This window comes from Gymnoscopelus microlampas (genome assembly GCF_963454915.1).
Source record: "Gymnoscopelus microlampas genome assembly, chromosome: 5".
NCBI lineage: Eukaryota > Metazoa > Chordata > Actinopteri > Myctophiformes > Myctophidae > Gymnoscopelus > Gymnoscopelus microlampas.
Window position 1 is genome coordinate 2,292,963 of NC_139942.1, and position 13,589 is coordinate 2,306,551.

At 40.4% G+C, this 13,589-nt stretch overlaps 1 protein-coding gene across 1 annotated transcript; it reads right to left on the reverse strand.

The window, feature by feature from the left end:
• Positions 1 to 1,688: 1,688 nt before the first annotated feature.
• Positions 1,689 to 9,546, reverse strand: LOC311046011 (uncharacterized protein; the record flags this gene model as incomplete). The annotated part of the gene is made up of 10 exons (XM_084058082.1): positions 1,689 to 1,764; positions 2,432 to 2,541; positions 3,575 to 3,775; positions 4,002 to 4,080; positions 7,095 to 7,097; positions 8,291 to 8,338; positions 8,531 to 8,608; positions 9,128 to 9,134; positions 9,363 to 9,446; positions 9,542 to 9,546. The coding sequence occupies 9 exons, from the start codon at positions 9,544 to 9,546 to the stop codon at positions 2,432 to 2,434; spliced, it is 615 nt and encodes a 204-aa protein (XP_083914208.1). The 3' UTR covers positions 1,689 to 1,764.
• Positions 9,547 to 13,589: the final 4,043 nt, after the last annotated feature.

A 13,589-nucleotide genomic window follows, 5' to 3' on the forward strand; every position in this document is an offset into this window, starting at 1 on the left:
TAAAGATCACCTATGTCTTTTCATGGCTCCTAACTTGAATACTAGGAGCCCAAGCGAGACATAGGCGATATACATTATAGCTGTATTTGAGAGATAAATGAGACATAGGCAAGATACAATAAGAGCTGTATTTGAGAGATAAATGAGACATAGGCGAGATACATTAAAGGCATTGTAGGGAACATTAAGCCTACATTTAAAAAATATTTATATATATATTTTTTGCATTTTTTCCCCTCTATCAGCCACTATATAATGATGCTGGGGTGTTTTCCTTCATTGAAACACAGGCCTCTTTCTGAAAACCCTATTTTCCCTATTGTTGTTGTTGTTGTTATATTTGTCCGGTACGTAAGGAAGTCTATGGAAGTCTATGGAGGCATCACCCCCTGGTGGCCGGGAAACGAACTGCACAAACAATAACAATGCAGGGAAAATAGGGTTTTCAGAAAGAGTACTGTGTTTCAATGAAGGAAAACACCCCAGCATCATTATATAGTGGCTGATAGAGGGGAAAAAAATGCAAAAAATATATATATAAATATTTTTTTAAATTTAGGCTTAATGTTCCCTACAATGCCTTTAAGAGCTGTATTTGAGAGCTAAATGAGACATACTGTAGGTGAGATCTCCCTATTGGCTTTGTTAAGTCTCTTTAGCTTCTCATTGAGACATACATTAGCAATAGCTGAGATTTAATTTCCCATTTCTCACTGAGGTATAAATGAGTGAACATGCTAATAAATATAAAAAAACAGCTTTAATTGTGGCAAAAACACATTTATTGAAGTATCCACAAACAGCAGGCAGCTTTAACATATATTTATATATACAAAAACAAAAATGTATTGGCATCAATTTACATACAAGTTGAAACTTAGGTATACTGGGAGTGCCGAGATTTTGGAAGCCCAAAATACAGAGGCAAGGAAGTTACAGACGCTCTCATGCATTTGAATTGCTGATAGCTGACAAACAATGTTATGAAATTAAATTGCAATAACATATTACTACAGGAATATTGCCTAATGTACGCCTTAAAATTTACACTGGTATTAAGAAACTGAAAGAACCAATGAGGCTAGACAATTCAGGTTGACACATCATTATGCACTCATCTCTTTACAAACTTAGGACCTTTCAAAGAGGAGACTCCAGTCTTAGAGGAGCAAACAACTCAAGTTAACATGCTGAGCCTATAGATCCTATTAACCACTTAAACCTTGGCTTACAGTATATACTTTGTTGACTGGGGTCCTCCAGGGGTCTATACTTGGTTCCTTCCTTTTTCCACACTACACCAAATCTCTTAGCGATCTACAAGCTAATACGTGTAGCCTAAAGGTCATCACACACCAGCGATTATGCAAATATACGCAAAATTAAATAAAAGACGCTTCTTCGCTTCGCTTTTTTTTTTGCTTTTTACCCAAAATGAAAAATGCACAGATGTTTATCAGAATAGTACACATTCATTTAGGCCCCTTTACTAGTAAACACATCTATCTTAATCTGTGCAGCTCAAGTAAAGTATCAATCTAGTGTGAACTGCTATCTATTGAGCGCAAGGTTCACTGGCGAGAGCGTTCATATGGCACAGCCACGGACATCCCCCAGTACTCACAGATAGCATATGGCTAAGTTAGCCAGTCTGAGGAAAGGGACAATGAGATCATGGAACCCGGGGCTGAGAGGTTGAGATACTGCAGCCGGCCAAACGATGATGTCACTGGTGGACAGGCTTCTGAACTGCCCACAGCCCTCCTATGAGACAGACAGAGTAGGAACAAAAGGGTAGTATTTTATCATGAACATTAGTTAGGACCAATTTTATGAAAGCAGGTTGAAAAGTGGTCCTTTAAGTGCAAAAGTGCATCATATTTAACATTTTGCATGTGTAATAAACAAAAGGCCACAACCAAAACAGTGCATTTTTTTTAACATAGTGTTGTTATTCGACTAAAACTAAGACGAAAAATGTTCTACCTTTTTCCACTGACAAACTAAATGGAAACTAAATAAAAGCTATGATGACTAAATATACTGACAATTTCGTCAACAAATAACTAGACTAAAATGTTAGGAAGGGACTAGTGGACAAGCGATCTAGTATAAGTCATCTTACAATTAGTTGCATGCTGAAAATAGCAGATCTACAAGCTCACGTGTCGCGGTGCGACGTGTTGTGAGCTTGTAGATAGGCTATTTTCGGCAAGTGTAAAAACAGTCATTACGACAGCATCAAGGCCCGACAAAATACATTTTTAGTCGACTAAATCAACTGTAGATTTAGTCGACTAAAATCTTATGACATTTAGTTGACTAAAACTAGACTAACACTAAAACATTCCAGGTGACTAAACTAAGTGAAAACTATTCAAGAGACTAATGACTAAAACTAAAATCTGCTGCCAAAAACACTGGGGAGTACCTAGTCCTTTGCAGCACGGCTTCGGCACTTGTTGGTCATGGCTTTCTTCAAGCCCTCTGCAGTGAAACTATTGGTCCATGATGCCAGAGAGGAACACCGCAAGACGTAGTCTGCAGACAGAGAAGATGACATGACACAAGTCAGTCAACATGGGTTTCCCCCGGTTAAATATATACATTGTAAAGACTATACGACTCTCTACAGACCGAGCACAGCATAGCCACAGACGAGGCCAACCTGGTTCAGAGTGTACTGTACGTCCCACCAGCGCAACATTTTGGAACCTGCATTTCTTTACTGCACAAAGGCAGCCAAATTCCCCAATGATAATGTATTGGTGACATCATAAATTGAGAATATAATTTACAAAACCAAGATTTGTCAAGGATCAAGTATAATTTATATGTCCCAAGCTGGGCCTTTTACAGCAGATGATAAAAGCCCTAAATGCTTTCTTACCTTTATTTGTAGTTGTTACGTCCCCACCAAAGAGGTCCAGGTGTTTTTTTGTGCAAAAACTCCTTATTGCCCATTTCCCCTACCATAGGCCCTCAATGAATTGCATTGAATGGGGCTATGGGGTGTTGTGCTAATTCGCTTATTTCCATCGAAATAAGTAGTAAAGTGTGCCGCTTGGGATATTATCTACATTATGAAAAGAGGATATATACAAAAATTTGAGCAAAGAAAATAAGCGAATTAGCACAACACCCCATAGACCATTCAATTCCCATTCAATTCATTGAGGGCTCATGGTAGGGGAAATAGCCAATAAGGAGCTTTTGCACAAAATAACACCTGGACCTCTTTGGTGGGTACGTAACAACTACAAAGAAAGGTAAGAAAGCCTTTTAGTATGGAATTCTCCTTTAAGGGCATTTTTCTGTCTAATACCTAGATTACCATACCAGCGAATGGCAGCAAAGTAGATGACAGATTATTGATTTGTTTACCTGAAACGTGGCTAACTTCCTTAAACAGAAAAGGCACTGCTGGCCTTTCTTGCAAACAATTTCAGTATTGGAATCGAATTTCAGACGATTGTCGATGATGGTCCCAAGATATCTATAAGTGGTTACCAACTCCACTGACTGGCCATCTATAATACTACTCTGAGGAACTAGTGGTGTGACAAATACTTACTGAACAGTGCATCCCTCTTCGCCTCATCCAGTTTTTTCTTCCCCTCTGGGATGACGCCATGCTTGCCGTATACGACGGCATTGCGGCACTCCTCAAGGGTGAAGAACACCTCGAACAATGAGTGGAACAGCCTCTTGCAGTCCTTCCTGGCACTCTGGTGTATGGCTGCCAGCTGCACAGAGGAAATCATCTGTCCACTGCCTGTGAATACAGAGCGAGCAATTAACAAACTGCATTTTAAGACATCAGTTTTGCACTTGTAAGGCTCAGCTACATTGACCAGTTTCTGCGCTCAGTGCACCATGAAAACAGACATCTGTGACCTTCTGAAAACTTCACTATCTAGTTGCAGCTCACAACACGGATCACTCGCTACCAAGAACGTCAGGTTCAGTGTGAAATGTATGGCAAACGTATACATCCGTACCTGGATATAGCTCCTGCTGCCCGAGACTGGACACTCCAGGGTGATAAAGCCCTTCAGTGCGTCTAACGTTGTTCAGAGCCTAGAACAAAGACAAAAAAATGTGAGTCTACTGAGTGTATCTGTAAAACTATAAGATTGAGAACTGCTCTATAGCTCTACAGCAGGGGTAACCAACCAGTCGATTACGATCTACTGGTAGATCATCAAAGCCTTCTAAGTCGATCGCGGGGTGGGCCCAGTGGCAGACGGGCAGCCATTGACAATTCACAGAATTTGTGTAGTGTAGACTAGGCTAGTGCGTCCAAGGCAGTGTTGCCAAGTCTGCTTATTATAAGCTACTTTGGGCTTGTTTTTTCTGTAAAGTCGCTTGAATATATTGGGGGTCCTTCAAGGACCCCCAATATATTCGTCCTTGACATGAAAATGTTTGTGAACCACTGCTCTAAAACAACATTCGACAATACATTTGGACTGAACTGCCCTATTCGCTTATTTTGGACTTCTTTTCAATGACCTGGCTGCTTGTTTCTCTCACAATACCTGGCAACGCTGGTCCAAGGGAAGCCATGCGGCGTTGTTTTCCTGTACTTTCCGCGCACACATAATTCAGCTCGCGGGCCGCGCTCAAGAAATAACGAGCGCAGTCTCGTGACATGCAAGCCTTTTCAGTGGAGAACGCTGGAGTTAAATCTTCAAACAGTGTTCTACAACGTTACAAAGTACCATCGCAGGAGATCTTATTTCAGCACAAGCAGTGGTGGAAGAAGTACTCAGATATTTTACTTAAGTAAAAGTAGCAATACCACAATGTAGAAATACTTTTTTAGGCCTGTGTTCAAAATGTTACTTGAGTAAAAGTACAAAAGTATTGGCATCAAAATATACTTAAAGTACCAAAAGTAAAAGTACAATCATGTTTGAAAATAGCAGATCTACAAGCTCACAACGCATCGTGATGCATGTTGTGAGCTTGTAGATCAGCTATTTATTTCAGATAGTTATAAAATAGGGCTAAAGTGGTTATATATACATTTAAATTGATATCTGCAAAGTAAATAGTAACTATAGTTTTGAAATAATCGTAGTGGAGTAAAAATATTGAATATTGGATATACTCCAGTAAAGTAAAAATACCTCAAAAGTCTAACTAGAATGGTCCTCCTCAGAGCGCAGATCTCTGCCAATCTCCACCAGGCCGGGTTGTCTACCCAAGGCCCTTAAACTTCGATCAGTGCAGTCAACGCATTCAAAAGGATGCTCGATTGGTGGAGCTCTCAGATAAAACATGCAAGGCTGACACACTTCCCAAATCTTGAGAAGGTGTCACAAAACCTCACAGACAACTGCTTTTCATCCCGAACAATTCTGTGCCCAATTGAACAAACTGAAATCAGAATTTGGCTGTAGATTTGTTGAGGTACAAGGCATGAGTTAAGTAGCTTCTTTTGTATCCCTTTCCTCAGTATTGACATTGAACAGCTGTCAGTTAAAATGCAGGATGTGTTTGCATTAACTACAGGTGTTGAAATGGAGATTTTTGAACTACTAACTGACTACCAACTGGAGGGCAGAGCTAGAAACCTGGACTTTTGGTCACTTGTGAAGTATCCCCCTGATTGTGTCTTGTACACTTAAGCTGCATGCCTACTTGAAAATAATAAAATCCAAGTTTAGAACTTGTATGACTGACTCACATCTTAATGACTGCCTCAGACTGGCATTCATTAAGTATCAACCAGATTTCAAATGGCTTGCAGATAATGTGCAGTCACAGAAGTCTCATTAAAGGTGGGCTGATCCTGAGAGTATTGTATCTGTCACCATATCTGTGCAAATATATGGTCATGGATGCATTTTTGTCATTTGAACAGAATATCTGTAAATGTGAAAATTCCGAGAAATTGAGAACTGAGAAACTAAATATTGTGCATTGAAGAGAAGAAATATGTAAAAGCAATTTATTTCATGTCCTTTGTGTTTTGTTTAATTTAAAAATAACTCGACAAAGAAGTTTATTTGTATTTTTGTCCTAATATTTATATTTCTAATACGTTTTTCTTAATATTTAGGCATTGATTATATAACCATCATCTTTATTCTTATTTAAACTACTAGTGTTTATGTGGATGCATGCAAATGCATTGAGCCTGTCAGAAATTGCAATCGTGACAAGCGTTTTTTTAAAACATATTTTAGTGGTAGATCATGGCTTACAATTGGAAACAAAATGTGCTCTTGGGCTTGAAAAGGTTGGTTACCACTGCTCTACAGTATATTCTGATAGCAGTCATCAGTAAACAGAAAACAGTTTTATGTTGGGATATCAATGTTTTCCAGTCATGTCAGAGAACTCACAAAAGAGGTACAGGATAAAGTAAAGATTCAAGTGAGACAAAGAAATTAGCAGACAACTGAAAACTGCAACATTACAGGCAATAAAACTTACTGATACTCAGGGGTGAAAGTTGCTAACATTTCTTGGCGGAAGAGACACATGCACGCGAGCGCAGCGCACGTGCATTTTTTTCCCGTTATTTCGCGGATATTGGTACTTTATATTCATTTTTTTGTTACTTTCTTTCGGGTTTAGGGTTAGGGTTAGGGTTAGGGTTATGTTATTTAATTCTTATTTTTGCCTGATTTTACCAATTTATTTTCAAAAATAAATAAATTAATTAATTAAAATATTTTATATTGTCCAACTTGATCATACTGTGTACAATACCAAGTACTCTAAAACCAGTTCACCCATGATGCAAGCTTGTACATCTGCTATTTTTGTGCAGTATTTGAACATTGTTTATATACTTTTTTAAGGTCCATGGCTAAAATCAAGTATTAAAATATTTTGAAAATCATAAATAATAATTAAAATCTATAAAGTAACTATTAGTAGCTAAAGTTTTCAAATAATTGTAGTGGAGTAAAAGTATAATATTTGCCTCTGAGATGTATTGGAATAGAAGTAAAAATATTGCAAATTGAAAATACTCCAGTCAAGTAAAAAATACGTTAAAATTATACTCAAGTACAGTATTTGAGTACATGTACTTAGTTACTTTCCACCACTGTCAGCATTAGAATAATACTCACCTTCTGCAAAGATGGCGAAGGAGAACACACTTTTGTTTCATGGGCTCACATTGTCTTGGTTTCAGAGAGCATGGTGGTAAATATGAACTTTTGCCCCGATGTCTTTATATTCCATAATGTCCCACGACCGGACCCACGTCCGTGTTATTTACTTTACTCGAGCTAAGCATGGAGTTTGAGAACGTAGGCTTGACGATGCACGTTACTAGTCAAGCGGCCCCCAGAAAGTTTCCTTTCAAAACGATGTGTATTTCAAAATAAGAGTTTTTTAAAAATCTATCCTTGTAATGTTACAATTCAACATACGTTTTATTTTGAAATCATACTACTGGAAGTAGAAACTACTAAGGTAGCCTAGTTGAAACTACTTAACTTCACACGAAAGCAGCAGCTTATATGGAATGGGGGGAGAAAAAAAAAAGAAGTCAGACAAACAGTGGGGGGAAATCACGTATCTGTGAGGGTATCCCGTCGTGCGCACAAACAATGAATGGTCGTCGTGACGCCCTGTATGTTAATCTGACGTTAGTAGATTATGTTTTATTATTGAACATGGCCATGGGTCTGTGGCAGGTTATTTAATATGGGATTTTCACAGCTGCCTTTGACTTTTTCTCAACGGAACGGCGTTCCGCCACCAATTATTTTACCGGAACGCAGTTCCGGACCGTGCCGGCCCACTTTCACCACTGCTGATACTGGAGAGAACAGTGGTTATCCTCCTCAACTGGAGCTGGAGCTTCTCCACCTCAGACCGACAAGAGTCGCAAGGCTGCCACCCTTGACCCTCTGGTATGCTCTGGTCAGATGGATTTGTTTGACCTAGAAAGATTGAAAGCACGTCAAAAACTGTAAAGAAAAGTTTAAAAAAAAGTAGAATGCAAAACTCATCTATGAATCCTGAATTTGAAGGACAACAGTGCCAAGTCTGCTGACACTTAGCTGAGGAACAACACCTTCTACTGGAGCATCACTGTACGGAGATGGAGGTTGCAGTACACTGGGTGTTTGGTTACACTGATCCAAGTCCATATACGTAGCGGCATACGGCCGGTGCAGAAAAAAGAAAAGGCCCTTAATTGTACTTTGTCAAAAATCATCAAAACTATAGGCTACTATACAAGCTCATAGCGCAGCACCGAGTGCTGTGCTACGAGCTTGTAGGTGTAAATGGATTAAATCTAAAGAAAACATACCTCATCAACAGGTCGGCAGGCCTGTGCAGAAGAGGCTGGAGGGTATGGCTGTAGATCGGGGTAAAAGGTATCACAAGGTTGCAGAGACATAGAAAAGTAACCTTAGTTTGTAGTCTGTCAAATATCTTTAAAAAATAGCTATGCCTTTATGCAATGCATTGTGGGTTTTAGATAGACCAATCAAAAGTAATGTGGAATGTAATACAAGTCACAAATAAATTCAATCTAAAGAAAACATACCTCTTCAACAGGTCGGCAGGCCTGTGTAGAGGAGAACGGAGGGCATGGCTGTAGACCATAGTTATATGGGTCATACGGCTGGAGAGACAGAAAAATAACATTAGTTAGAAGTCTGTCAAAGATCAGTACAAATACATTTACTAAATTAAGTTGTGTTCAATGCAGTGTTGTGTTCATCACATAACATTCACCACAGTATAAATACACCCGAGATCAGTTGACTCAAATTAATTCCCCCCTCCTCCCCAACAAACCTCTTCATCCACAGCTTTGCCCTGCAATACTGTTAAACTTCAGCCGAAGGTGTGGTCTCTTACTACAAGTAAGACGCGCGAACGCTGGAAGCGAACGCAGCTCGAAAATATTGTGTATTTACAGACGTGTGTGTGTGTGTGTGTGTGTGTGTGTGTGTGTGTGTGTGTGTTTGTGTGTGTTGACTGTAGCTGCACTCTGGCGGCTGCACACAGGCAGTGCATGCACAGTATTGCACACAGAGCCACAGAGACGCACACAAGCCGAGCAGATTTTCATAGTAAGCTCCACTTGGGCGGAGGCGTGGCTTCCTTCCGCGTTCACAACTAGTGAACCAACACTTACAGTATATCTGAAATGTTACAAAGTCACAACTTAAATGTAGACATTAAATGTATTGAAAACATTTTACCGTGTCAAGAGCTGTGGCCTGGGGAAAGGCTTGTGAGGGCCGGCTAGGCTGTGCATAATATTGATCAGAAGGCTGGAGAAACATAGAAAAGTAACATTAGTTAGTAGTCTGTCAAAGATCGGTAAAAATAGTTAATCTTCAGCCCATTGTAGATTGAAATCATTTTACCCTGTCAGGAAGAGCTCTGCGGAAGCCCTGGGTACAGACTGGTGTGGACCAAGGGCTAGCCCCACTTGAAAACGGATCATGAAGCTGGAGACACAAGAAACATAGCAAAATTACATTAGTTTGTATTCTGTCAAATTGAAAATCTACAGCCAATTGTAGATAGACTAACCAACACTTACGACATTTTTATCTTTAACTCAATTTGTACGGGAACCCCTTTTTGTGTTTTAAGCATTATACTTTAGCTATTGAAAAATAGCAGATCTACAATCTCATAGCGCGGCACTTTTTGAAAAAACGTGAAAATGTAGTGCAAATCTTTGGATAATTCTTTCAGAGCCAACGTTTTTAACTCAAATCTTTGCTTCTGGGTACACCAGCTATGATTGGCTACCACAAAGTTTCCCAAGGGAGTTGGGTTGGAACAAATTCAGAGGTGATAGTAGACACCTTTAAGAACACATTTGTGAAGAAAGCTATTTGTAAGCATTTATTTTCCGTAATTGTCAAACACTGGGCTAACGCTCCGTAACTATACTGGTGCACAGAGGAGTGGGGAAGATAGCATCCCTTCGCCAGGAGGTGCCCACACTGGAGAACTGTATACGTTTGGCAGAGGATTTTCCTGGCTGGGCAACAGCTAATATTCTCCAGGTGAAAATGTCGACAGAATCACGCTCCGCTCCTCAGCCGTTGGACCTAGACTGCTCTTTTTAGGTTTTGGTTTATTAGGACTCCATTGGTTTTCTGTTACTCTGTTTTTGTCTTGGTTTTGTGTATCTTATTTTGTAGTATTTTTCCAAGTGTTTCCTGTCTGCCTAGCTGCCTAGTTACTGTTTACCTGCCTTGTCTAACCAGTCTTGTGAATTGTCAGTGTTTCCATCTGTTCCCACTTAGTCCCCCAGCCTATCCCAGTGTTGATTGTCAGTTGAGTTCACCTGTGCCCTGTTATCCCTGTGTCTATTTAACTAACCCTAACCCTAACCCTAACCCTAACCAGGGTTGGGAAGTAACGGATTACATGTAACGCCGTTACGTAACGGAGTACAAAAAAAACGTAACGGTAACGTCCTAGAGTACATTTTAAAATGTGTAATCTGGATTACAGTAACGGGGGTGTTGTAACGGGCGTTACAGGAGGGTTACGTTCTCCCCTTCCCCTCATTAATTTTACAAACAAGTTATAAATTATTATAACACCAAACAACCACCTGCAAGAGCGCACACTAGTCCGCACACAGACCGCAATGGATTGGAGTTGAGCGCAACGCGTCTCTGTGTCAAAAGTCCTCACAGTAGACTGGAGGCTGCTAATGTTGCATCAACAGCGGTGTTGCCAGACTTTGCGAGAGAAATAAGCAAATAGGTCTATGAAAACAAGCACAAAAGAAGCGACTATAAAAGGCCACATAACGCACTTCATAGCTATATATGTCGTCCATTAAACAATGTACATATTTATATATGTTGGCTATTTGAAAATAGACGATCTACAAGCTCACAACCGTTCTACCATTATTTACAAGCAACTTCAGAAAAATGAGCCCAAAGTGGCTTATAATAATCAGACTAGGCAACACTACAGACATCGTGGCTCTCTTTTTAGTCCTCTTTGCAGCGCTGTTCCTGCATAAAAGCCTTTACTCTTAACCTTAAACTGATCAGATGGTTTGGTTAAAGGGACTATAATCTATTAAAGTGTCTTTCTTTGGTTCTGATTGTTACTAGGTTCTGATAGTAACTTGGTATATTCTATTTATTTTATCTAGTATAGCCTTCACCTTCGCCTTCACAGCCTGTCAGTGATGCGTTTTCAACAGAAATGCGCATATTGGCAGTCAGCTGTGTAACACTAGCTGATTGACGATGGCTCGTTGAGCCTGTATGCGCATTTGACCACATAGCAATCAACAGCACTAATTAATGTCAGCTGTGTGTGTGTGTGTGTGTGTGTGTGTGTGTGTGTGTGTGTGTGTGTGTGTGTGTGTGTGTGTGTGTGTGTGTGTGTGTGTGTGTGTGTGTGTGTGTGTGTGTGTGTGTGTGTTTAATGTCCAACTGAATGTTTTCTGTAGTGTAGATATCAAGTCTGGGGGGTCTCCAAATATTTGCGTGATAGGACCTTTTTCTTGTATTTACATTAACCACATGAACCCTAATATCCCTATATTCTGAGGGGAACAAGAAGAGGTAGAGGGGAAAAGAGCAGACCAAGTACAGAGCCTAGGCTCAACTTTACTAAGTACTGAGAGTTTGACATGTCTGATAAATACACTGATGACAGTGCTGTTAAACAAGTCTATGAAGCTATCTATGAAATCTATGAAAAGGTTTAATCTGCAATACAAATTTTATACAATATGTAGTGGGGGTCCCTGCTTCATCTCTCCCTTAGCTAAAAAAAAACCTTGGGGACCCCTGCTGTAGTAATCAGAGTAGACCCTCTCCCTCACGCTAAACTTAAATGACTTCTAAGTTCCACTTCTCCCCAAAAGGACAACTTTATTTTCCATCCTGAATGACAAGTCTAATATTATTATTGTATTTTGGTTATGTGCGATAACTGCAAGCCAATGTTCAGAGATTCAGTATTTGTCTTAATTTCTTTAATTAACATTTATTTTGTTGGCAATAATTCAACTGTCAGCCAGTGTTTTGAGACATATTGTCTTTTATTGCTACAAAATAAATGATAAAAATAAATTCTACATGCATAAATTATAATTTAAAAATATTTTTTTAAATGAAAAGATCGGATCGGGAAAGATCAGGATCGGCAAATACTCAAAATCAAAAGATCGGGATCGGATCGGGAGCAAAAAAACGTGATCGGGACATCCCTACTTAAAAGTAATCCAAAAGTAACTGAAAGTAACTATAGTTACTTTTTAAATGGAGTAATCGGGATTACGTTACTGACTACATTTTTTAGCAAGTAACTTGTAACTGTAGGGGATTCCTTTTTAAAAGTAACCCTCCCAACCCTGACCCTAACCCTAAACCCTAACCCTAAACCCTAACCCTAACATTTCACATTTTGAGTGTGACAGTGTTTCTTTGGATTTAAAAAAAAAAACGAAAGATACGGCGAAGCCCTGTCCGTTTTTTTTTTGGATTCTTTAAAAACTTTGTTTTTTTTTTCACATTTTGAGTGTGACAGTGTTTCTTTGGATTTTTTAAAAAAAACGAAAGATACGGCGAAGCCCTGTCCGTTTTTTTTTTGGATTCTTTAAAAACTTTGTTTTTTTTTCACATTTTGAGTGTGACAGTGTTTCTTTGGATTTAAAAAAAAAAACGAAAGATACGGCGAAGCCCTGTCCGTTTTTTTTTTTGATTCTTTAAAAACTTTGTTTTTTTTTCACATTTTGAGTGTGACAGTGTTTCTTTGGATTTAAAAAAAAAAACGAAAGATACGGCGAAGCCCTGTCCGTTTTTTTTTTGATTATTTAAAAACTTTGTTTTTTTTCACATTTTGAGTTTGTTTTTGTTTTTTTTTCCACTATGGAGCGTGTCCTCAGGGAGGAGCATGCCCGTAGGGTGCAAAGAACCCTAACCCTAATCAGCCTTCGCCCAAGGTGGGGATCGGCTCGCCGGCCTCTTGTCCCCATACTTGGGCCAAGGCGCTATGTGGCCAATGCGTCCCGCACCCTCTCACCCTCTTCCCCTGGCCCTGCACCCTCCTCAGCACGTACATTGAGCTCTGACTCAGAAGAGGACGACAGGCCCTTTCCCACCCCGGGGAGGAGGCCCCGGCCTGTCAGCTCCTCCTCTGAATCAGAGGAGGGGCATGCCTTATTACCCTCTCCCCCCAAAAAACGTGCACGTGCACTAAGCTCCTCCTCTCACTCAGAGGAGGCGGGAAGGGAGGCACCACCCGCTCACATACCCTCCTCTGAGTCAGAGGAGGAGGTGAGTGCCGTCCCACCCACCCCTTTGGAGAGGGCAATAAGGCATTGCCGTTGTGTCGAACTTACCCTATACCGGGTAAGCCCTGACCACCTCCCTGCCGCCCAACCCACCCCAATTCCTGCACCCAGCCCTGACCACCTCCCTGCCGCACAACCCACCCAGAGCTCTGCCCACAGCCCTAACCACCTCCCTGCCGCCCAACCCACCCAAATTCCTGCACCCAGCCCTGACCACCTCCCTGCGGCCCAACCCGCCAACAGCCCTGCCGCCCCACCCACCCAGAGCCCTGTTCCCCAGGATGTCCATGGCATCTCTGATGAC